We start from the raw sequence: 25,504 nt of genomic DNA on the forward strand, positions 1-25,504 counted from the left end.
GACTGGATTCTCATCTGCATTCAGCGGTCGGTGTGTTGAAGCTGTCATCACAGCTGTCAGCACATTAGGGAACACCTCAGAAATATGGCTTCCGTTTGAATAACCTTCAACGGTCATGCACAGCTAAAAATAAGGCTGGGAGTGGGGTTCCAGTCAACAAAGCAAATCACATCAGGGGTACCAGAGAAAGATTTTGTTAATAGAAATGATCTATTATATTTGTCACGTTGTCATCTACTTACAATAATGGCATACCCTGTGGAAATAACTTTAAAATAGAGACCAGGCGCAAAGTCAAAGTGATACTCAATGACAAGAGAACCTCTGCATAAATCTAATTATTTCATCATCTGCTTCTGTGCATTGAAAAACCATTTTAAATTATTTTCCGACGCATTTCCTTGCTATCACCTGGCACTCCTAGATGCAAGTACAAGATACAGTAGACCTATAAATCTCAAATTTGATTTCTTAACCCTCCCGACTTAATTCAACAGGATATTACAAAGTCGCAGCCACCCACTGGCACCCATTAATCTCAGCTTGACAATCATTCTGACATATAAATTGGGTCCCTCCTTATCGGGTGGGCGAAAGTTTATGTGTGTGCGTGTGTGGGAGGCTGTCTGTCCACAGTTTATCTATGGCAGTGCTTCCTGGGCAGTAATTCACCACTGCCCTGGGGGTGTCTGAGGCACGCTGCTGTGACGGACAGCTGCGCCTAGCCAATCCACTCACTACCAGCACCCAGATATAGCCAATGGAGGGTCAGAGAGAGGGTAAATCAGTGCCAGCAGCTACGGCAGCAATAATAGGTGATGCAGCGTTGCTGGGATAACGTGTTGATGGGGAGAAGGTGGTGGGTGAGTCATACGGCTGGCTAATTTCACGTTTACGAATGCGCTCACAACACCCAGTCACTCAGTGATAAACAGTGCATTCGGAAGGGGGTAAACAAGGAAATAGGTTGGTTTAGGGACAGAATAATAACAATGCAATCTTGATTCATTACTTGCTTGAATGATGCACAAAGCCAAGATTTAAACAGGTCATAATGAGATTGTTCTCCATGATTGGGTGTTCTTGTTAGATAGGTACTATACTGTGAAGCTTATGGGTATTTTCGGATCCCAACTCACTAAGCAACACATTACTGTATATTACTAATGGCAATCTCTCGACAGCTCTGAGATTTCAAAGTAATTTCCAGTAGAACAACTCTAGGCTAATGCAAAACATACGTAAATGATTTACAGCCCATCTGCAAACGTAGTAAATTAAAGCCACCTGAGATTTTCTGTGGGCTTGCACCCGACGTTTGCTATCCAAATGACATTTCCCCATTCAGTTTGTTGAGATCATGTTCTCCACATAACAAGGTACTCATTTCAGTGAGTAATTATTTCCTCATTGCTTGCCTCTCCCTGTGGGTTCCGAAGCGTGAAACGACAGCACGTCAGCTCATGTTCTGTGGGAGCCGGCTAGAAGACACCTGTCTCAGGTAATAACTCATTCTCTGTGTGCACAAGCCCCAGAACAAAGGAGAGTCCTGCCATCCTCCTCACGGGTATGCACAACAAAGATGAAATAAACGACATCTGTGTCTACACTTGACTTTTGAGGCTGCAGACTGACCTTACTAATAACTCTGGGGAACATGACTCGTCCCATTCTTAGTATCTAGACATACGAGAACAAAATCTAAATAAAATCTAGTTTCTCGAAAATTACGTCTTCCGTAGGCGTATAATGGACTCCAATCAAGGATGCCTTTGATTGGTAGACCTGAGCAGATTCAAGTGGCCTTCTCTCTTTGAAGCCCACACTGGAACCATTAGGTGACTCACCACACAGGCACACTGCCTAGGAGAGCTCAGAACATCTGAATTATGGCACATCAAAACATGCACTTGAAAGAAAAAAGGAAAAGAAAAACTACATCTAGGCGAAGGAACAACATAATTGGCTGAAATGGCTCAAGGATTGCATTTCACCGTGTTTCCATGATCAGCAGCCCAGAGAGGTGACTGTGATGCTGTGAACATCAACAACTTGGGAAAACAGCAAGAAAAAGTCAGTCATTCATATTCTTTTTTTAATATTCAACAGATTCAATGTACAGTCTGCACTATAGCTACATTTTTGCAGGCTGGCCTTAGCTGCTTTAGTCAGCTGATATCAGCACACATTACGAGTTAATTTGGGAAGCATCTGCACCAGATTATGTAATATTGTCATATTGTAGCACATCAGGAGGACTTTAGATTTGGGAGCAGCATCGGCCAAACTGACTTCCTGTGTGCCTCTGACATAACAGCCCCCTGAGGTGGGATCTCCTCTGGCTCTGGCAGGGAGCAGAGGAGGCTGCGCCAGTAACAGAACCGAAGCACTGAAAAATCCACAGCCTGAGACAGAGAGAGAATTAATTTGAAAAACTGTGTGCCAGACAGACACACAATTAAAAGTGCCCTGACAGAGCTCCAGCAGAGCTATCCATCAGGTGGGAAAGGGTATACTATACACATGCACTTTTGCTTCCAACCGGTCCTCTGAGACAGCAAGAGAAGGACACTGATATGATAAAGTCTGCCCAGCCATAAAGTTACAGATTGTTTCAGGCTGGAGCCATACTTGGCTCTCAGCCGCGAAACACATCAGCGGCTTGGCCGATGATACAAAAGACACCCATTGACCTGCCTGAGCAAACATTTTGTGTGTGCAATAAAAGTCACTCTACAATGAATCTTTTAGATAAGGAGCCTGAATAAAGAGTCATTAAATGCAAATGAAGATTAAACGTGACATGACTACTTGCCATGGAGTTCAGCTGTACTGCTACTCAATATTATAATAGTAACGGCTTACAAGTTGCTAGCTATGCTAGCCTGTAGTGCCCTAGGGCTCACTTGGTGCTTCTGACAATAGGAAAGACCATCCATCACAGAAAAGGGCTAGCCGGCACGTTGTCTTGGCATACCAGAGGGAAATACTTGGTTCTATTTAGCCCAAACCACACAAGCCATGCTCAATGTTCTTCTCAAAGACTTGAAAAGCATTATAATCTGAGGTCATGTTTCAGGTCACACAGAGAGACGTGAGACTGGACAGAAGCTAACAAACAGTGCACAGTCAAAAACAAACCAATGAGTGCAGTGACAGATAGTTTTGCTGCAGCTGCTGAACAGATGTGGCAGGTCAGCATGGCAGTATTTTCTGCCACAATAATGTGATGTGTTGCAGAGAGCAAATACATGTAAGACAGTGGGTGACGACACTTCTAAAATCTTTTAAAATAAAAGTAATTCCATTTCCATCTACAAAGCCTCAATGGGAAAGACAATTATGTGGCATTTTCTGGAGTAGCAATTATTAGATAGATTGTTGAAGATAGGAGCTCGCTCCAATAGAAATAGCATTGTTATGCTTACATACTTTCTTTTTACATATGCATATAATCTAATTTCAAAAGAAGAAGAAGAAAAAACTATACATAAAAACATAAATATTCAAGTGAAGGGATGTCCATCCGGGTGGCACAGGGGTAAAGCTCCTGTCCACCACCATGCTGACTGGAATTTGGATATAGTCTATTGTGGATGTATAGATGAATTAATTATGTTTACATCATCATTATTTTAGTTATGCATTATTAAGTAACATCTCTGTAATTAAGTTTATATCCCCCTTGTGTTTTTCATAAATAAATCTGTCCAGAGCGGCCTGTGAGACAGCAAAACAAACTTATATTGTTACTGTATGTTTGGTCTACAATACAAAAGTACTAAAATGGATAAGAACATCCATCCATCCGCCCATCCATATTCAACCGCTTATCCGGAATCGGGTCGTGGGGGTAACAGTTCCAACTGGGATTTCCAGAGTTCCCTATCCTGAGCAACTTCCTCCACTCCTTCCTTGAGTATACCGAGGCGTTCCCAGGCCAGTGTAGAGATATAATCCTTCCATCTGGTCTTTGGTCTGCCACAGGGTCTCCTCCCAGAGGCATCCGTACAAGATGTCTGAACCACCTAAGCTGACTCCTTTCCAAGTGAAGGAGCAGGGTTCTACTCCAAGTCTCTCTCGGGTGATTGAACTTCTCACCCTATCTCTAAGGGAGATACCAGCCACCCTTCTGAGAAAACTAATTTCGTCCGCTTGTACCCGAGACCTTATACTTTCAGTCATGACCCATACTTCATGACCATAGGTGAGAGTAGGAATGAAGATTGCTCAGAAGACAGAGAGCTTTGCCTTATGGCTCAACTCTTTTTTCTTCACAACAGTGCGATTTAGCGACTGCAAAAACACTCCTGCTGCTCCGATTCTCCGGCTGATCTCCTTCTCCTTCTCCGTCTTCCTCTTTCTCTCACTCGTGAAGAAGACCCCTAGATACTTAAACTCCTTCACCTGGGGTAAAGTCTCATTCCCTACATGGACTGCACAATCCATCGGTTTCCTGCTGAGAACCACGCCCTCAGATTTAGAGATGCTGATCCTCATTCCGGCCGCTGCGAACCGATCCAGTGAGAGCTGAAGGTCTCGGACCGATGGTGCCATCAGGACCACGTCATCCGCAAAAAGCAGTGAAGCAACCCTTAGCTCACCAAGCCTTATACCTTCTCCACCACCACTTCGCCTCGAGATCCAGTCCATGAATATCACGAACAGGATAGGTGACAAGGCGCAGCCCTGGCGGAGGCCAACCCCCACCGGAAAATAATCTGACATATTACCGAGCACACGGACACAGCTCTCGCTTTGGGCGTGTAGTGATTGGATGGCCCTCGACAAGGTCCCCCTCACTCCACATTCCCGCAACACCTCCCATGTACTGTAGACCGGATAGTCATACTCCCAGGCCTTCTCCAGTAAAAAGCTGGTCAGTTGTTCCACAACCAGGACGGCATCCACATTGTTCCTCTTGTCTCTGAGGTTCGACTATTGATAAGAACATTTCTTCCATTGTTTTTTGAGCGGTGCTCCTGGAAGGATCTAAGCTCCTACGTCTGGCTTTGTCCGGTCCCTAAAAAATCTCTGGCCCCCCCCCAAAATGTCCGGGTTCTGAAGCGTGGCCTACATCTGGCCTAGATATGGCCTACGTCTTGGCACAAATGGCTCAGAGTTTATCGAGCTAAGAGTTATCCATTTAATTTCGACTATATTTTCACCAAGTGGATGTGAATTAACACTGATGACAGCATGCAGGGTATGACAGCTTCAATGCAAGCTGAGCAAATGTTTGTGGATGATGGAAAACACATGTAGTGTACACCTAAAGAAAAATATCCATAGGATATTATCACTGGGCATTTGTGAGAGGCAGAGATAAGGGAACCACGGGGACAGAAATTCGCTGGAGGACCACGCATGCTGTGTGCGCCGCTGAGCTGGAGACAGATGTTGCTCTATCTTTCTCAATATGCTTTGAATAAAACCGGTGGGCATACACATGTGTGTACAATTGAGTTGGGTATTTGTGTGTACAGTATATGTGTATATGGTTGCATTACTTTGTGGTTATTTGTGTGTGTACTGTGTGTGCGTGTGTGTGTGTGTGTGTGTGTGTGTGTGTGTGTGTGTGTGTGTGTGTGTGTGTGTGTGTGTGTGTGCGCGCGTGCGTGGGTGGGTGCGTGCGTGCGTGCATGTGTGTGTGTGTGCCTGCAACAGTGAGCTTATACGTGTGTGCTAGGTTGTGAAGACCCATCCCTCTCTCTCTCTCCTGATGCAGCTGGCTCCCTTTGCAGTGTGTGGACCAGTGTGTGAAACCCCATTATCAGGCTGAAGCAGGGCCTTCTTTCCCCAGACCAATGAACCATAATGAGCTACGGAGAGCAGCCAGCCCCTCTGCCCAAATAAATCACTCCTTGTCCTCACGCACATGGATGCAAACACGCAAGCATGCACGGAAGTGAAGTGAAATGAAAACATAATATGTTTATATATTATATACAACATGACCAAAAGGAATTATGTGAAAAAGCAGCCTAAACAGAGGCTGGCATCTGAACACAGCCATGCCGATAGTGTAATATAGGACCATAATGTATTAATGAACACCTTTCTATGCAAAGTATGACACATACATTGTAAGGAAAAGTAGACAGAAACATTTATTTCCATGTAATCTAAACCTTTTTCTTGTGATTCTATTTTTGTGTTTTTTTCGGCTTTGGTTTCATTTGAGGCTCAGTGAATAACAGTAGTGGTAGTAATTGTCTCAGGATGCAGACTTTCAGGGTGCATTGTTTTGTCAGCCTTAAAATCACTTTATGGATTGGCGAGGATGCACCTCACATCTCCCTGTGACTGTGTAAAATGTCAGCCAAGTTCAAAGCTGTGCCTTCTGACAAAAGCTAATGCCTTGGTGACGTAGGTGAAGCACCAGCTGTCTGTTATTACTGGAACTCTTTGAAGTGCTAGCTGCGTGACATTTGCCCTAAAATACACAATACATGATGACCCCCCTGATTCAGCAGTAACAAATAAAGAGCAATATTGGCAAGACCAAAATACTTGGCTATTTTAAGCCAAGTATTTCGGTTCCTTGTTTAACCCACTAGATGTCTGTGAAATTCATGGCGGTGCCCTCATAAATGGAACAAACAGGCATAACATGAAAAGCCTAAAGGCAGGATGTTGCTAGATAAGATGGCTCCAGGATTCATTCTTCATGCCACACCTGAAGCAGTGGCTACTCTAATTGAGTATGTTAGAAAGCCTTCATGCAGTGGCCCCAGAACCATCTACATCACTCAAAGACTGCTCAATAATATAATAGCCAGATGATATGACAACCACTTGGGGTGAAAGGTGCAGAGCCATGCGCCTGCACACAGTGCAGCTGGCTGCTAAATTTAAAGCTATACTGTGTAAGTTGCTCAACTAGTGGTCAGTAGCGTCCGCGTCTTTCGGCCGTTTTTCGCCGCGGACCGGGCCTCACACCCCCGCGTCACCCCCGCGTCTGCCTCCATCTCGCCGCGATCTATCTTTGGAGGGGTCCCTGGTTCCTGTGCGTTCAGGCATTCCGGAGAAACGGAGTGTTTCACCCGAGTATAGATAGAGACACACGGGCGCCTACAAATATGGCCGCCCTATTGTGATAGCTAGCGACCCCACTTCAAGATGCGCTGTGATTGGCCGGCAGTGTATAACCCTCGCTGTGATTGGCCGGTAGTGTATGATGACGTCATTTTGCCGGGAAATCCCGCCCCTGTCACTGCTAGAAGAAAATATATAAAGAGAAGGCTTCAGAAGCTGAAAATAACGGAGTGGGTGTTCTAAAACTTTAGCGATTTAAGAGTTAGGACAATTTTAAGATTTGTTTTATAAAAAAAGTTACATGGTATAACTTTAACTTGTTTTACTTGCAAATCTTCATGACATACAGTGTGCCTTGAAGAAACAACAGACACTCTTTTAATCACACACATACTGTACATCTGGTGGCGCTATGTGGCATCAAATCATAGTACCCACCACTGCAGATTTTCCCATTATGTGTAGGACAGACCCAGTCGTGGCACTCGCAGCGTGGCCCGTAGAACTTCCCTGGCTCTGTGGCCTGGCAGATGCAGAACCCGCAGTCACACTCGCCCCTCCCGCTGCAGATTTTTCCATCAGGTGTCCGACAGCGCCGTAGCGAAGAATCAGAGGAGAGTGTGCACCCGCCCCCCTGGCTGGGAGAGAAGAGAGCAGAGTGAGCCCAGGGCCAGTCGAATAAAAGGGAAAGCCTTCAGAAGGCCAAACGTTATGGCAGGTAATGGGTATGATACAAATCTGCTGCAAAATGAGTCCAGTTAGATACCCCTTATATATGCCTAAACCTTTTTTGGCAGTGAAAATAGTCGATTTACCTAGGCACATTTTAAAAATAGTAAAAGATGCCAAGAAATGTAGGCATAAGGGGTAAGGCAGTGCGCAAGATAGGTGTGCTCTTAATGCCATTTCTAAAGTAATCACACAGTCAGACACAGGGAGTAGCCGGTACAAATCAGATGAATCAGTACGAATCAGAATTCTATTGCCAGGTATGTCTGCATATATGGGGATTTAGTGCCTTACAATGAACAATGACATTTACAGTACGAATTCTTTGCACATACTCTCTCATTTATAGAGGTAAAGGTCAGCATAAAGATAGAAGATATAGAAACGATAAAGCAAGTGATCATACTGAGGAAATGATCAAGAGACTAATGAGCCAATATATTTTTAGAAATCTACAGTAGGTGAATGTCTGTTTTTGGAGCCGTGTGCAAAGCACATGGCTCCCTGTGCACAGCTTTCAGCTTTTGTCCCGTCTAGTGGGAAAAGGATGTTTCGTTGAGTTTGAACAGTACCTTTTATGACCACACATGTTAAGGGAGGGGCGCTGTTTTCAGGCCAGGCCAGGCCAGGCACACACACACACACACACACACACACACACAGGGGGGAACACATAGAATCAAAAACATAGATCTGGAAGTGCTCAAATTCACGGCTCCACTTCGAACCAAGGTTTGATTTTTATTGTCAGAGTTGGAACATACATTGCAAAAGTATAGCCAGTGTACCACCAAACGCATGTAAAGTCTGTTACTTTTTATACATACATGAACATAATTTGCTCTGTTTGCTTGCCTTTATGTATATAGGTATACGGTGAGTCGGTGACTCGGAGTAAACTGATAATCATAACCACATTTTTAGTCTGTTTCCTCTCTCTTCTTTCTCTCATCATCCATCGCCGCTCACTTCATCATGGTCTGTAAATATTTCTTTATCTCCCAAAAAGTTCAACTCTAGAAGAGCAATGTCAGAAATTAATGAACTCTCACACTATTCATTCTCATACTATTTTAAGCAAGGCCTGAGCAGCTTCTTTCGGCTTTTCTTCTGCAATGGATAACTCAATTTGTTGATGTTTTATTGCAGAACTTCAAAGCACAAGTACAATACAATGCATAAAGGGAAAAAGAAGATAATATTGTACTTAAATATTCATGTTCAAAGAAGAGCGTACAAGATAACATATGGGCACATAAAGGCTAAACACACATAATGCTACACTGGCACCCCCTCAGGATTTGTGTTATTCTAAGTTAGCCTTGAAGAGTACAGAAGTGCTCATTCAACAAAACAGATGTTTTTTTTTTTAAATTCTGCTCTGTAGTTTGTTTGTAAAAAAACAAGGAATGGTTATATTAGTGTGTACAAGATATAATTGACAACGGACTTACTGTAGATCAAGAAAAATAAAAGGTCTAGGCTTAGGTCACATCAAAATGGATGGTAAAAGGATCCTGGCAATAAATCAAACAGCCCACAAATGACTCCACCTTTCTTTGAGCACAGCCAAACAGCTGTTCTGGAGCTTTGTTTTTACACCAAGGGCTCTCAGTGAGATTTGTTTCATTTGGTCGCTTTCTGACATTCCTTTCTATTCTCTCCCTCTCCTTCATACAGTCCAGCTTTCCAGTTTGGGAGTTATAGTAGGCAGCAAAATACAGAGTGCTAGGGTCCATTTTTACACTTTCAGGGTTCGATTAAAGGAGTAGTTCACCCCCAACATGACCCCCATCTATTGATTACTCATGCCATGGAGACTTGAGTTCAATAATATTTTTACTTTTTTGTCACATTCCTAGGACAAAAATGTGATAACAATAAATTTACCCCCATTCGTTCCGGATGGGGACCCGTTTCGAAACGGGTCCCCATCCGGAATCAATGGGGGTACATTTACTCAAATCAAATTTTTGTCTTAGGAATGTGACAAAAACCAAAAAATATTATTGAACTCAAGTCTCCATGGCATGAGTAATCAAAAGAAAAAAAGTCATGTTGGGGTGAACTACTCCTTTAACACTCAAAACTGACAATTCTTTCGTGTTCCTGTTGCTCCCTAAATAAGCATGTGTTCTATTACTATTTACTATTAGGGGGAAATTTCAGTTACTACTGCACATTTCACTTTCACAAACCTTTGACAGAATTGGTAAAGAAACAACATAGTGGTCGTGTTCCCCTGCTTCTTTGGGTTCATTTGGTTGCATACACTCAGAGAGCTACATGAACACCAGTGTACTCACCCAGCTTCGCAGAAGCTGTCACAATTAATGGCACAGCATGTGTGGGTTTACCACTATATTGTTCAATAAACCCTAGATTGGAGGGGAAACACATGCAATGCAGCCACTACAACAGACATGATGCACCTGTTTTGACTAAACACTAACCCCACTCCCCCCAATCCAGACCCAACGTCATATGGTAACACTTACAGTCCTTCAGGGTCTGGGCTCCACTGTAAAAGGCCAATGTAAAGACAGATGAACCATCCCAAACTCAAACTAAACTTCAACCTAGTTGCATCCACCCAGAAGGGATCATTAGCACAATCTGTAGACTGTGACATGCTTATGGATATTGGACAAAATCAAAGCTCTGCGGTAGCCTTAATACTTTTCCCCCTTTTAACCCGACAATTTGTGTAAGTTGTTATACTACACTACAGGAATGCATAGAGTACACATGGAACCAGAACACAACACTATCACCTTAAAGTATACTGTATGTTGTATACCTCTTCAATGGCAATAAATAATAAAATCTTACACTCTGATTTGTCATGCAGTGTTATAATAGTGGTTCTCAAAGTGGGTCCTTTATTGGGTACTTACAAGTTACGGGTCCATTTGGTTCCATTTGTACACTGTCAAAGTGGAGACCGTCAAATTTCAAAGTTTGAGAACCACTGTGTTATAACACCTGGTTGGTGCGCATGAAGACACTGCACAGTGCATGCTATAGGCACTGCTAAAGCTCTAACAACATATTAATACTCAGTAACAAAAAAAGTTTCCCCCGTGTCAGCAATACCCTCCACCTCTCTCCCCTCCCCACTCTTCGCTCTCTGATGTCCTCCAAAACAAACAAGAGAACAACAAAGCTATACGTAGCAACTCACCTCAGCGACTGTAACAAAGTGTCCTCGACAGCAGCGAGTAGAATGAGAAGCAATGGAACAAACATGGACTGCACCAAAGCCTCCGTGTGCATGTTTAAATCCCCACACGAACCTGAAGTAAAGTAGCTTGAAGGAATTCCCCCCAATTTTTTTCTCTCTCTCTAAACAGACAGGGAGAGGGAGTGAAGGAAGGAAAGGGAAAGAAAAGGAGAGAGAGAGAGAGAGAGAGAGAGAGAGAGAGAGAGAGAGAGAGAGAGAGAGAGAGCGCAGCAGGCTGGCCTGAACTGGCTCAAACGCTCCAGAGGCCAACAGCCCTCTCCATACAAGTGCCTTTGATTAGTTTGCCTCTCAAAACTGAGTTCCAGGAGTTACAGACGGGATACCTGCCAAAAGAAAAGTTTAGTCACCAGTTGGAGATGTAATTAGAAACAGTCAGCCAATCTTATACTTTGTACATTTTCATTTCTTCTTCCTTTTTTTTTGTAATTTGTGCAATGCCACTTTTAATGTGGATTATCGATGATGGCTGATGCATTTTAAAGGAGGGTGGCAAAACGGAGAAATTGAGCTTTGAATAGAATGTCATCCCCACATACACCAGATACATGGAAGAGGGTTTGTCCCACCGATGTCACACTGATGGATATTTCTTAGAGATTGCAATATACCTAGGTTCTATGAGGATACATTCTGCTCTGTACTGAGATATCCCATAGGAATAGTTGGATAACAAAACTCAGACAAACTTTCTAAAGACAAGTACAGTGCCGTCTTACAGTACTGCATTCAAATAGAGCCCAAGAGACTTAATAGTACTTTTATGTGCTATGCGTGGTGTTTGTCATTAGTTGGTAAGAAATTAAAGGATTAAAGTAATTGTCAATGGAGAAACTTCAGGTTTATAGTACATGAGGAATTGTCTGATCAAGATTTGAGTGAGATAGTCATGTTAATAAATACTTATTGGATTGCATATCTTAAATTGAGTGTTGTTTATAGTTTAATATACATATCTTTCTGGAGTGCCTCTCCCTTGACAGAACAGGATCTGAAGGCCCGGTGCATGGGATGCAGAGAATGTGTAAATCTGAGATGGGAGATGACATCAAGAGATCGGCTCTTGAGGTTTTACAATAGAATCAGTACTGTACTGCTGTACAGGGCCGAGATATGGACGCTCACAAGAAAAAAAGTAAAAGGTTTTGGATGGCATTTGATGACGTCACTTTGGAGGAGCACAGCACATCAAAAACATCGACAAGCTTCCGTGGGTCACGGACAAGGTCAGGGAGAGAACGATGAAACTGGCCGGGTACTTGTCAGTCACACGGTACTGGCGGTGGCCTGCATGCCCTCTGATACTGTGGGACCCAACCCAAAGCATAGCTAAGCTAGGAGGGGAAGGGGTGAACCAAGTAGATGGATACAGTACATTGAGTCTGACAGCAGAGCCAGCAACACTGCAGAGCTCTGGACCGTGACGCTGGATAGAAAGGAGTGGATCCAGTTGTTATTGGCTAGTCTACTCTGCACCCTTGCTTCACATCGCAAGATGTCTTGTTTGTGCTGTAACATGAGCACAATTGTTTTTTTTATATATATTTTTTTATGTATATATATTTTGTTTTGCTTCTTCTGCCTTTATTGATAGTACAAAGTGTAGAGCACAATTGTTTAACCATCAGTACTACTGTATATCTTTAACCATGAACCATAATGTCGTAATAGGCAAATATTTGGCAAACATATAGCGGACTGAGCTTGTAGATTGGCTATTTTCGGTGAAGAGATTCTGTGTTAAGGGGAAAAAGTAGGCAGCCAAATACAGAGCCCTGTGGGTTCAACAAAGTATAGGGTTTAAATTGTTAAATGTGTTGGATTTACTATACCACAGTTTCTGATAAATTCCAACAGTGAGGAGAATGGCCGAATTATGAAGTAAATAATGGCTAGGTTATAGAAAGGAGAAAAAAAGAAAGCTTCAGGGTTCCTAGTCAGTTTATACAGTACCAACTGTACATGTTTTGGAGGTAGCTCCTTCCTCAGCGTACGTATTTTATTTCAATAGTCCATTTTATAACCTGTTAATATGTTCAAAATATTTAGCTTGAGGAACTATTGTATAATATTGTACTGTCTGTTACCGGACCACAAAATGAAAATGTACTATTTCAGTGTCATCATACAAATAAAATTGTATTGGATAAAATCTGTCTACACATCTCCAAAGTAGGCCCCAAAGTAGTGGATCGACAATTAAGTTCACAACGTGTCGCTTCGTGCCGCGTTGAGAGCTTGTAGATCTGCTATTTTCACTACTTCTTAATTATTATTATATTTTATTTTTGGAATTTCTTAGCTGTGTTTGTTTACTTGTTTGAAAAAGTATCAAATTCTTGTAGGAAAAGAAAATGGGATTTTTACTCGAGTAGTACATAAAAATTGGTCTGTGACCCACAAATGGGTCCTGACCCACTGTTTGGCAAACAGTGGTTTAAATGGTTTAATTGCAGCGAGCACTGTGTAAAGCAGTGGTTCTCAACCTTTTCAGGCCGCGACCTCCAAAATAATCATATTTGAACTGGGACCCCCCCCCCCCCCCCCCCCCCACACACACACACACACACCCTACGAGCACTAAGAGTTGAGGCTTCACATTTTGTATAACACGGTTCTATTGTGAAAATAGCCGATCTGCATGCTCACAAAGCATGTCGATCGGCTATTTTCACAATTTCTGCCTCTAATATTTGACAATTTGGCCAAAGTTTAATTTGTCATTTTATAGGTATATACAAGTCCTTAAATTGTCACTTTAGAAATGTGCAGATACCCTCAATACACTTAAACTTTATGTTGGTTTATTATTTACTGTTGAGTGATAAAACAATGTTGCACATTAAGTTCATCATCTGGGGACCCCCCATAATAATTTGAGGACATGTGCCACGCGACCCACAGGTTGAGAACCACTGGTGAAAAGTTACATGAAATGAAAAATCGTGGAGAGACTAGTCAGACTAGCTACCTGATGCAGCAGCTTGAGCAAGCGACCGTTGCCATGGGGACGCGCTGGTGCGCGCGCCCCGGCCGCCAGCATCCATCTGCTGCTGGTGCTGCTGCTGCTGATGATGATGTGATTGCAGCTCGTAGCGCGCTCCCGACCGCAGTCACCGCACTCTCTCTCTCTTCCCATGATCACAACACACACACCCGGAAAACAGCTGATGTCATGGACAGGAGGACGACACACAACCGTTAAAGGAAAGCACACGTCCGCGTAAGTGATTAAAACAGCGTTTCTAGCGATACGGCAGCCAAAAATACTTTTTTGTATTATGTTATAAAATGATAAACAGCAGCTGCTGCTCGTGACTGATGTGCTCTCCAGGAAGTGAAGTCTTTACGCACCGGGTTTTGGTGTTGGAGTACTAGGCCTGTATGGATAAAAACGAATCGTACATCATGTTGTCATGATTTGGCGATATATCGTCGCAGTGCACGGTTTATAGACATTATATATTAGACTTGTTGTTTGTACATAGTGTACTCTTGCTGTCACCGTGGCGCCCTTTCCTTCCTTCCCTCGTTTCTGCTCAATGTAGCACCTTAGCTCCCCCCTCACCGTTTCCATAGTAACCTTAGCTCCAATGCTGTCATTCGTGCAATTTCTAATCACAATTCACTAAATCTGCAGCCATTTCCATTATTGAGTTGTGGTTGTTGTTGTCATTTTATGTTTTTTTGTGGGGGTTAATCCAGTACGAACTTGCCTGTGTAGCTGTGGATCCTACTGTAAAACACCTTGGCTTGTGGACAGTGGAAGGGAAGGAACCATATCCCAAAATGCATAGCAGCAGTAGCCTGCAAAAGCTAGTACTTGCAGTTACTGTTGCATGGGGCCTACAGAATACTTCAGTTCTTCAGTTGTCTACATGCACTTTATTTATCCACTGATAAAAGCATACATGTATATGTTATTGCGACCGTAGGTCGCTACTTAGCTGTGATGTTACTAGGTTTTCAATGTAATGGGTCCCGGGACACACAGGTGGTCATTCAAATGGGTCCCAGAAAAGTTTTATGAGTCCCCCCCTATTTTCAAAATGTTTGGCTATTTCTTATATTTATTTTACAATTTGGCTAATGTTTGAACTTAGAACTAGGATTTCTAAATACACTAGGCTACAGACACCCATTTAATAGACCGTTTGTCAGCCTTCTGATTGGTCCCTGAGACTCCCTGACTGGCCAACCAGAAAAAAACATTCACTTTTTGCTATCGGGGGTGGAGTTTGTGCAGTGGAGAATGTTGCTTCAGGCTTTCAAAAACTGTCCGCAGTGCGCCGATCGGCCGGTACGGTGATAGCGACGGCAAGCGTCAAGCGATCTCGCTCATCATAACGAATAAGCTTCAACAAACTAGTTCACATGTACCTTATCAATGGTCTAAGAGTCACGATTGGGTACATATAATTTAAATGGGCAGAATTACGAAAAGCCAGCCTATTATGTGAGGAGAAACATTCTCTCTGTCCTCTTCCTAGTACCCAAGATGCAATGCGCTTCTCTTTCTATCTCTGATCCAGAGGAGTAAACTAATTAAAACATTTATTTTTCGGGGGAAAACTACTGTTTTGCTATGTAATTACTGTACCTTTTTCTTCCCTTTTTATTAATATCACGTAGATGTGTTTTTTGTGGTACTTTATATAGCTGTAATGAGGCTATGAAGGGAAAAAAAATCCCATCCACTTCCACTATAAAAGAATCTGCAAAGAGGATTCTGTCCCACTGGGATTAAACACATTAAACATATATTTTCGGGTAAACCCCCTGTTTTGCAATGTAACTACTGTACCTTTGTCTTCCCTTTTTATTAATATCACCTAGGTGTTTTTCCTTTGGTACTTTATATAGCTGTAATGAGGCTATGAAGGGAAAAAAAAATCCCATCCACTTCCACTATAAAAACAATCTGCCCAGGGTTAATGTCCCATCATAGTAACAGGGCAGAATGGGGCGGGATTTACAAAAGGGTTTATTATATTTATATCACTGAGCTGGGACCCCAATTTATATTGCTAGAAAGGCAGAGCGTCTAGTCAGCGACCTGGCAAACTCGGGAACAATGTAATTAGGGAATGAATGCCCCGCCCTTTAATGCAAACTCCATAGACCAGTACGCAAATAGCGCCATCTTGGATATTGCGCAATGCATTCTGGGTATGCGCGAAGGTTCCTGGGATTGTTGGTCCATGCGCATCCAACTCTAGAGGGCGCATCTCAGAGACGCATTGGGTTTGATAGTCTTGGAGGATGACAGACGCAGATGACCAATTTTAGTCGGTAGACTAAATTAATTTAAATGCATGAAAGAAGGATTTAGTTGCCCGTTGCGGTGCAGCATGTCTTTTAAATCTGTAACCTAACCAAAACAATATGCTCTATATTACAGAAATAGAGGACCAGAGGAGGTCCAAACTACTTTTGGCTTGTGCGATGCGGTCGTACAGTAGCCTACCAATTAATATATGATTTGGCCTTTTACATCTCATTCAACCGTAATATGCAAAAATGTTTTGTTTTGTTAATTTTATGCCATGATGCCGATGGTGCAAGCAACTTGCCTGCATTGTGAATCGTGTCACCAACTTTCACCACTTGGCACTTAATCCATTGCTACGATCAGACAGTCACTGTGCTTGCTCGTATCCAAGTTATTCCACGACCCATAGAAGTTTGGATCCCTGTTTTATTATCGTCAACTGAGTCCGGCTTGGTTCTTCAGATCACGCCGGCCGGTTCTGTTTGTCATAACAGTAAAGCTAAACCCTCGACGCCGAGCGAACCAAGAAGTCCCGTACACATCGCTGATAAACTGGAGAAGCATTTGCCGTACAACAGTGTTTCTGCATATCTAAATGTCAGACACACAATCTCACAACCTGCCGCGTTGCGACGTGTTGTGAGCCTGTAGCTCTTATGTATATATTTCTTTATATTTTACTATATGATGCGAGGCTTGCGAGGAATGCGAGGAGCAGCAGCAGCAAGCTGCCAGGAACTAAACCAGCTTGTGACAGTGTCCGATCACGATACAAACTTGATTATGATGATGTAATGGTTGTTCTTCTTTATCCAAATAATGATATTAATGATGGGCTTAAATTATAAAGTAGCCTAATAACAGCATTTCCCCAGGCGGCAGTAGCCGGTGGTCTTTATAATTAAGGGCCAATTAAACATTTGAACGGCCAATGGCATATATAGGCCTATGCCTATTTATTGCAGCAAACTTGATATGATTCTTATTAATAGACTTATTATATATTTATTTGTTTGTTTGTTCTTATCCCACAATGTTATAACCCATGTTTCACCCGGTGTCAATTATCTAATGTAATCCTAGGCGCTATACTTCCTCTGCCAACCTGGAGAGACAATAACGGACTATTAGACTTACTTCTATAGCACTTAACAACTGTGGATAGCATGATGTCCTCCCAGCCGTTTCGGAGGGTATCAGGATCGGTAAGACAAATGATGTCCTTATGACCCAGTAGTTTGGACCTCCTCTGGTCCTCCTATTTCTGTAGCATGTTGTTTTGGTGTATATAGGTTGCAGATTTAAAAGACATGCTGCACAGCAATGGGCAACTAAATCCTTCTTTAATGCATTTAACATAACAATATCACAGTCTAATAAATACCGTCTTAGCTGAGGAACAGTTAAATGGTTAAATTACTATATTGGTCATCTGCGTCCGTCATCCTACAAGACTATCGTCAAACCCAATAGCGTCTCTGCGATGCGCCCCCTAGAGTTGGAATGCGCATGGACCTAATCAATCCCAGAGACCTTTGCGCATACCCAGAATGCATTGCGCGATATCCAAGATGGTGCTATTTGCGAACTGGGTTATAATACCTGTTGTCATAGGATCTGTTTTGACCATATGTTTGCGTGTGTCCATTTATGCCCATATATGGAGATCTCTGTAGGATCCGTTTTGACCATCTGTTTGCCTGTGTCCATGTATGCCCATATATGGAGTTATCTGTCTGTCACTGTCCATTTTATGCCCATATATGGAGATATATGAGCTTCTATATACTTCTCTGTAGGACCCGTATTGACCATCTGTTTGCCTGTGTCCATTTATGCTCATATATGGAGTCTGGAGATATCTGTATCTGTCTGTCTGCATCCATTTTATGCCCATATATGGAGATCTCTGTATCTGTTTGTCTGTGTCCCTTTATGCCCATTATGGAGATCTCTGTATCTGTCTGTGCCTCCGACTGTGTTGCAGACACAGTGCCGGTTCCCCCTTTAATGCAAACCCCATTATACCTGTTATCATAGGACCCGTTTTGACCATCTGTTTGCCTGTGTCCATTTATGTCCATGTATGGAGATATCTGTATCTGTCTGTCTGCATCCATTTTATGCCCATGTATGGACATCTATGCAGACACAGTGCCGGTTCCGGAAAACCCTGATGTCAGACATCAGAATCCGAACCTTTCGTGCCGGTTCCAGAAAATCGTGTATCGGGTCAGGGTGAGGCCGGACACTGCACTACCTGCTGCTGCGGGGAACACGCGTGCCGAATTTGAAATAGGGAATGAATGCCCCACCCTTTAATGCAAACCACATTATACCTGTTGTCATAGCTATGACATAAGACATCTATGATGTCAGAGGTCAGTCATATCCATATTTGGGAAAATATGGTTGGTCACATTTTGGCCACATTTTGTCCAACTTAAACAACCAACCGCAACTCAAATCACACTTGCAAATGAACACACACACACACACACTAGTGTTGCGCGGATAGGCTTTTGAAGCCATCCGAATCCATCCGCGCAAATTCATTATCCGCCCATTATCCAACCGCATTAATTATATCATCCAATTTATAAATCCGCAACATCCTCATCCGCAACTTCAAAAGTATTATTATTATTATTACCCTTATTATTAGGCTAATATTATTTTCTGGTAGGCTATTCCCTGTTAGTTTTCTTAGTTGTGCGATCACAGAAATGCATTGATCTAGCCTACGGAATGTCTCCGTTCGTCTTTTTTTCTTTCTTTTTTTTTTTTTTTGGAGTCGGTGCTGCGCGTCGATGCAGAGTCAGACAGACATGCAGGCAGACAGAGTCAGACACACGAGAGAAAGAGAGAGCGAGGGAGAGAGCGAAAGAGAGAGGAACAAACACAACTTAGTGGGAAGTTTAACTTACCTACTGTACAGTACTTTACAATATGGACTATGGAGCTGAGAGAGATTCACTTTTTAGCGCAAGAGGTAATGAGTGCGACGATGCATGCCGTGATGCCGTTTAAGTGGACACAGCTGTTTAGTTTTATCGTGGACTGCACATTGCCTCATGAAAAATGATGGTTACTTTACAAATTATACAAAATAACACACACAGACACAAGCATACCTAGATTTCGCTTTTTATTGATAGATATATTAGGCCATAATTTATTTCCTGCATTATTTCATCCGCGGATATCCGAAATTAATTAATAATTATATTTGATTGATCCAAATCCGACTGCACCGCGGATCACTGCGGTCCACCGCGGCTAAAACCGCTATCCGCGCATCTCTAACACACACACACACACACACACACACACACACACACACACACACACACACACACACACACACACACACACACAGTAACTGTATATTGCATTTAAGCATTGCTACGGCAATGCCTAAATTTCTCTGAAATATTACATCCAAAATGTATACTTTTCCTACACATTTTCTCTCGCGGAATGGAAAGTATGCTGTTATTAAGCTCATTTATCTACGGTTCTATCACTGCTCCACACTGCCCTGGTATACTGTAGTCTTCAGTATAGTCTTCAATTATTTGCTTATGGGGCAGTTCCAAGCTGTGCACACAGACAAAACCTTTAAATTAATGTATTTTAGCTCTGGGAGCCATAAACAAATAAACCATTTATTTCTTTCTGTAGATATGTGGAATAGAAAATATACTCTTATTTCAACCTCTTTGGCATTCCAATATATATGATAAATATGTGATATTATACCTACCTTCAAAATGATTGGCCTAGAGGCATAGGAGTGTCAGTGGAGGTAGAGTGGCCGCTTGGTCCCGGGCTCCCCCAGAGTTAGTGTCGAAGTGTCCTTGAGCAAGAGACAGAACCCCTAATTGCTCACGATGAGCAGGTTGGTGCCTTGCATGGTTTCCTCTGTGTGAATGGGAGCATGTAAAGTCCATTAAAGCATTGCAAAGCACCTTGGATAAAGGTGCTGCAGTACATATAAATGCACCATTTACAATTTAGAGAATTGTTCATCACATTAGGATGTAGCTCAGCCAGGATAACATGATTTCTCGTTTGGCCTTTGTAAGGAATGGTAGAGAATTGCTAAACTATATAGATAGATAGATAGATAGATAGATACCTTTATTACCCCACAGGGGAAATTCAGTTGCCCAGAGGCAGCACAGCAGTTTAAGGTTACAAGTTACAAAGAAGTAGGAAAAAGAAAGAGTACTGTAGTCCAAAGAGCAAGCACAAAAAAAGAAGAATATAAACATAAAGTGTCAAAAAAGCTATTGCAAAAAAGAAGAATATAATACATAAAGTGAGCACGAAACATTCAGCGTTCATAAGTGACATGTTTGTCACACAAAAAAAAGCTAAAGAAGTATGAAACTGAAACCTATTTTTATCAAACTTGTACAGTATGTATTGTGCAATACTACTTGCTAGAGAGCATCTTTTAAGAGTAGTACTAAACTGCACAAAATAAAGTTAGCCAAAGCTAAGAAAGATACCCACAGTTACAATTAATCTGCTCTGTGTGATTGCATCCTGCCCAGCGGGAGGAATATGGCCTCTCACCAAATGGGAAACTAATTGCAGTCTTTGCTGTCTTACTCCCACATTATAGCACTTGCACCCTACAATTTAGCTTTCACTCTTTCTCAAATCTCAACCAGCATATGCTAACTGTAGCAATTACATCGCAAATTGCTTCTGACTACACAGGGCTGAGGGTAGGCAGGACAGTTTATTTCTCTTGGCAAAAGCATAAAAAGAACTAGAAAGTGCAAAGCCATTACATTGTTATCTGAAAATGGCCATCGACATGTGTTTTTAACCTTTGAAAATCCTTTTAAACTTGTGCAGAATCTGCACGGTTGGAATTAAACTTATTTTAAGATTTCTTTTTTATAGATTTAGGACAGGACATTCCTCTTTGTCAAATGTCATTGATCCAAAAAAGGAAATTACCTCACTCCACCAACAGGCAGATCAATTTTTTTCTCCAAAAAGTTTTGTTTAGGTTAACCATCCTTTTTTTTAAGTGGCATAAATAAATAAATACAATAATATAATGGGCCTAATAGCATATTCATTCATTGCATAATGAACATACTACCAAACCTAATAGACTTGTGATGTATTTTCTCAACCCTGGAGCATGCAATCATTGACCTGTGCGTTCTGTAATTCATTGACATCTGTATATGTGCTTTATAATGTATTGTTGTATGTTAATTCTTGTTGAGAGTTGAGACTCATCTAAGTTGATCTGACACCCACAAAATGATTATGCTATCTCACCTCATTTTTGACTTATCGTTCAATGAATGCTGCACCAGGACCTCAGTGCCCGGGACCCCCTCTCCCTCTTGACTCTTTAGTCTCTCTCTCTCTGGTTGGTCTCACCACCCCTCTCTGTGACCTGGGGATGAACGCACCAATGAGGAGCCTCACAGTGAGTCACGTGGTCCTCCTCTACTCCATCCTATCCCACAACACCTCAGTCACTCAGTCATTACAGAGTGTGTTGCATATATGCCTCGATGTCAGACGTGTTGTCTCTATGAGCGTACTGTAGATGTTGGTAGTGAAGTGTACCATATATGCCATACTGTTGACTAACTGTTGTGTGTGTTATTTACAGGGTATGCCTGATCGCATGTTATGTGCAGTGCTGGAGCAATTTCAGCTTTACTTTTCCCTTTGGTATGTGCGCTTTGTCTCCATTCAGAGTCATTTCTTCTTGTGTTCTTTTGTTGAAATGGCCTGTACAGCTCTCTTTTTCTCTCTTGTACATGCACAGGAACACACACACACACACACACACACACACACACACACACACACACACACACACACACACACACACACACACACACACACACACACACACACACACACACACACACACTAATAGACAAATGCACCCACACATAAGATACACTGTACTGTTGTTCAGTATAAATAGGGGGAAGATCATGTTTGATCTTTTGTGATGGTAAGTTATTTAAACTCTTCCGGTGTGAATACACTTGTTTTGTGTCCCATGTGTGCAACATTGTGTATCACAGTGGCCATTCAACAATGCAACACGTCGTTTGGTTGAAGTGTACCTCTGTTCTGGCAATTCAAGTCCGGGTAACTTATTGTGCAGGACACACCACATAGTATATGTTAGCTTATTGCAAAAGAAAAAGAAAAACTCTATATCTAGAACGGGGGTCAGCAACCCGCGGCTCTAGAGCCGCATGCGGCTCTTTAGCGCCACCCTAGTGGCTCCCTGGAGCTTTTTAAAAAATGTATGAAAATGCAAAGAGATGGGGGGGGAAAATGTATTTTTTGTTTTAACGATTTTTTATCGTCACTGTTGGGCAGAAACCTTGTATCTTCGTGCGTGCTGTAGTTTCAAATTTGTATGTTTTTTTTTTTGCAAAGTAAAGCCCTGCTTCATCATACAAGACTGACGCACAAATGTAGTGAAAACAGCAGATCTACAAGCACACAACGCCTCGCACCGCGAGGCGTTGTGTGCTTGTAGATCGGCTGTTTTCACTAGTTTCGTTCATTTTTTTAATGATAAATACAAGTTATGAACATAGTACAAGGTTTCCACCCGACAACGACGATATACTGTAGGCTTTTATAATCTTTTGCGGCTCCAGACAGATTTTATTTTTTTTTGGTCCAATATGGCTCTTTCAACATTTTGGGTTGCCGACCCCTGATCTAGAAGGACAATATGTGGCCTTTTGTATTTCACACCATGTTGCGCTAAGTACACAGAAAGCTTAAACAGACTGTAATTGTTACCCTTGTGGTCCTGCGGATACTCAGACTTGGATGTAGCCAATCTGGATGCAGCTCTTTGCTCGTCTCTTAGCTTGGGTCACTGTGTGTGGTCTGTGCCCCTCTGTCTGTCAGATCCACTCGCTGTATAGCACGGCCAGTCCCAGCATGCTGAAGAGGAAACAGAGCTCGCGGGTCGAGTGTCAGCCCATGACCGACTTTGGGCCAGACGAGACCCTCACCGACAGCACAGACATCTTCTGGATCAACAAACCAGTGAGTTTGCCTTGAGCGTGTGGTTCAGCCACCATACTTCCTGATCCATGTGTGTGGGATCTATTAGTAGTGGCTGGTATTCATTTAATCTTCCATGTTACAGCATAATCAGGAATGAAGAGCAAGAGTGATCGGTAATCCTGTGATGCCGTGTTTATTCATCTATTTCTTTTTTCTTTTTTTGAGCGGTGGTCACAACGCTCCTATACGTGGCCGTGTGTGTGGGTATGTCTGTCTGTCTGTCTGTCTGTCTGTCTGTATGTAGCCTACAGTACCTTTTTTGACCACACATATTAAGGGAGGGGCGCTGTTGTTCAGGCCAGACCAGACACACACACACACACACACACACACACACACGGATGGATGATGGATGGATACCAGTGGCGGCCTGAGTGACATGCATTTTATTATTAATATTTTGTTTAATATTGTTTTAATATTTTTTATTATATATACAGGTATATATATATATTTGTTTTGCTGTTGCGCAGCCTCCACGACCACCGCTCAGTTCACACGGGTGTGATTTTTTTTGTGTGTGTTTGTTACCCCTTTCCCCCCCCAATTTAGTCATTATGCCAATTCCTTCCTTCCCACACACATGTGTGTGTTGTCACCGATGTTGTATACCAGTAAGACTCCCTAATCGGGAGATAAGCGACCGCCACGTCGCATTCACAAACTTTAGAAGGCAATCGTAGCCAATCAGGAGGGAATATGGGAAATGGGACAGATCCTTATTGATGACATGACTTTAGAGATACTGTGTACCGCTTTGTGTCATTTTAGGCCAACATCGGTAGGAGCAGTGTCAATTTTTTTTCTTTTTGCAAAAATCGGCCTGATGGTGACGCTAGAAGAGGGCCATGTGAAAAATCGGGGGTGGAGGTTGTGATTTGCCAACCTGTTCTCACCCCTACTGCGTCTCACCCTTGATGCCAACGGCGTCAGTTCGAAACGCGCTGGGATGCTTTCGGCGTCTAGCTGAGACGCACAGAGAGAGTGTTATGCACATGCGCCGACAAATGTTGACTCGAATATTTAGCTCCCTGGGTGGGAAGCAAACCCTGGCCTTGGTTATAGTAGTCACCGTGCTCAACTCTTCACACCCATTGGTTGCTGAGTCTTGGTAGGACACTCGGTGGGACACTCCATCCACTACAATTTTAATTCAGTTGCTTCATATTGTTATCCTGTGTGTTCAATTCTAATTTCAAACTTGGTTTCAGTAAAATGGAGCTGCTCAGTGGCAGTATAATGACTCGGCATGTTTTTAAATGTTTTTATTTATCAAAAAATTATGTTTTAGCAAATTCAACATAAAAAAGGCGGAACCAGGGCGGGACAAGGCAGATAGAGCCTGCTGATTGGTCAGTCAGGGACCAACCAGAAGGCTAACAAAGGGTGAATTGTATTACTTATGAGTGCAGCACTTTCAGCGTCCTGCCCGGACGCGCTGAGATTCTTTCAGCGTCTTGCTAAGACGCCGTTGGGGACATGGCCCGGCATCATGGGTGAGACGCAGTGAGGGTGAGAACATGTTGGATTTGCCATCCAAGGAGTGTGTGTACAAAGTTTGGCATGGATAGGGGCAACGGTGCCGGAGATAAGTGTAGGGGTAAAAGTGTGACGTGACTGACAGACGGACAGCCAATGGAGCTTTTCATAGTAACTTGCCTATCGGGAGGATGTAGAGCCTTTGTGCTACTCCTCCCGCCTAACCCTACGCTTTAACAGCGGGCGACAGCCGGCGACTCTGGGCGACGTCGTCCAAAAGTTACATTATTTTCATGTTTTTGGGCGACGTTTTCCACTATTGCCTGCTATTGGCAGTAGTTGCCGGGTCCCATTGACAAATAGCGCACTTCCTGAAAATACGTCCGACCATTGCCCGCTGTTGCTTGCTGTTGCCTGCTGTTAAAACGAACCGTAACACTCGCTGCTAACAGATGCTGCCCCAGTCCGTAGGTGTACACTGTACAGTGACACTGTTCAGACAAATATGTAACACGGGCCAATTGTGTTGTGTATAGCAGGGGTTCCCAAACTTTTTTGTCTCAGGCACCCCATGAATAATTTTCACTCCCAGCACCTTATATTTATAGCATATCGTCGTTGACAACGACGATATGCCTTGTATGTCCAAAACC

The 25,504-nt window shown here is 42.7% G+C and overlaps 2 protein-coding genes across 2 annotated transcripts in view; one reads left to right on the forward strand and one right to left on the reverse strand.

Moving 5' to 3' along the window:
• itgbl1 (integrin, beta-like 1) overlaps nucleotides 1-11,043 on the reverse strand; it is a gene marked incomplete at both ends in the record, with an annotated part of 77,564 nt that extends 66,521 nt beyond the window's left edge. Inside the window, 2 exons of the mRNA XM_080753743.1 lie at nucleotides 7,477-7,676; nucleotides 10,952-11,043. Coding sequence (XP_080609869.1) covers nucleotides 7,477-7,676; nucleotides 10,952-11,043 — 292 coding nt within the window. The remainder of the gene's footprint in view (nucleotides 1-7,476; nucleotides 7,677-10,951) is intronic.
• Nucleotides 11,044-21,708: 10,665 nt separating this feature from the next.
• nalcn (sodium leak channel, non-selective) overlaps nucleotides 21,709-25,504 on the forward strand; it is a gene marked incomplete at its 3' end in the record, with an annotated part of 132,611 nt that continues 128,815 nt past the window's right edge. Inside the window, exons 1-2 of the mRNA XM_080753543.1 lie at nucleotides 21,709-21,744; nucleotides 23,211-23,351. Coding sequence (XP_080609669.1) covers nucleotides 21,718-21,744; nucleotides 23,211-23,351 — 168 coding nt within the window. The 5' untranslated portion in view covers nucleotides 21,709-21,717. The remainder of the gene's footprint in view (nucleotides 21,745-23,210; nucleotides 23,352-25,504) is intronic.

Source organism: Nannobrachium achirus (genome assembly GCF_963921795.1).
Source record: "Nannobrachium achirus genome assembly, chromosome: 22".
Lineage (NCBI taxonomy): Eukaryota > Metazoa > Chordata > Actinopteri > Myctophiformes > Myctophidae > Nannobrachium > Nannobrachium achirus.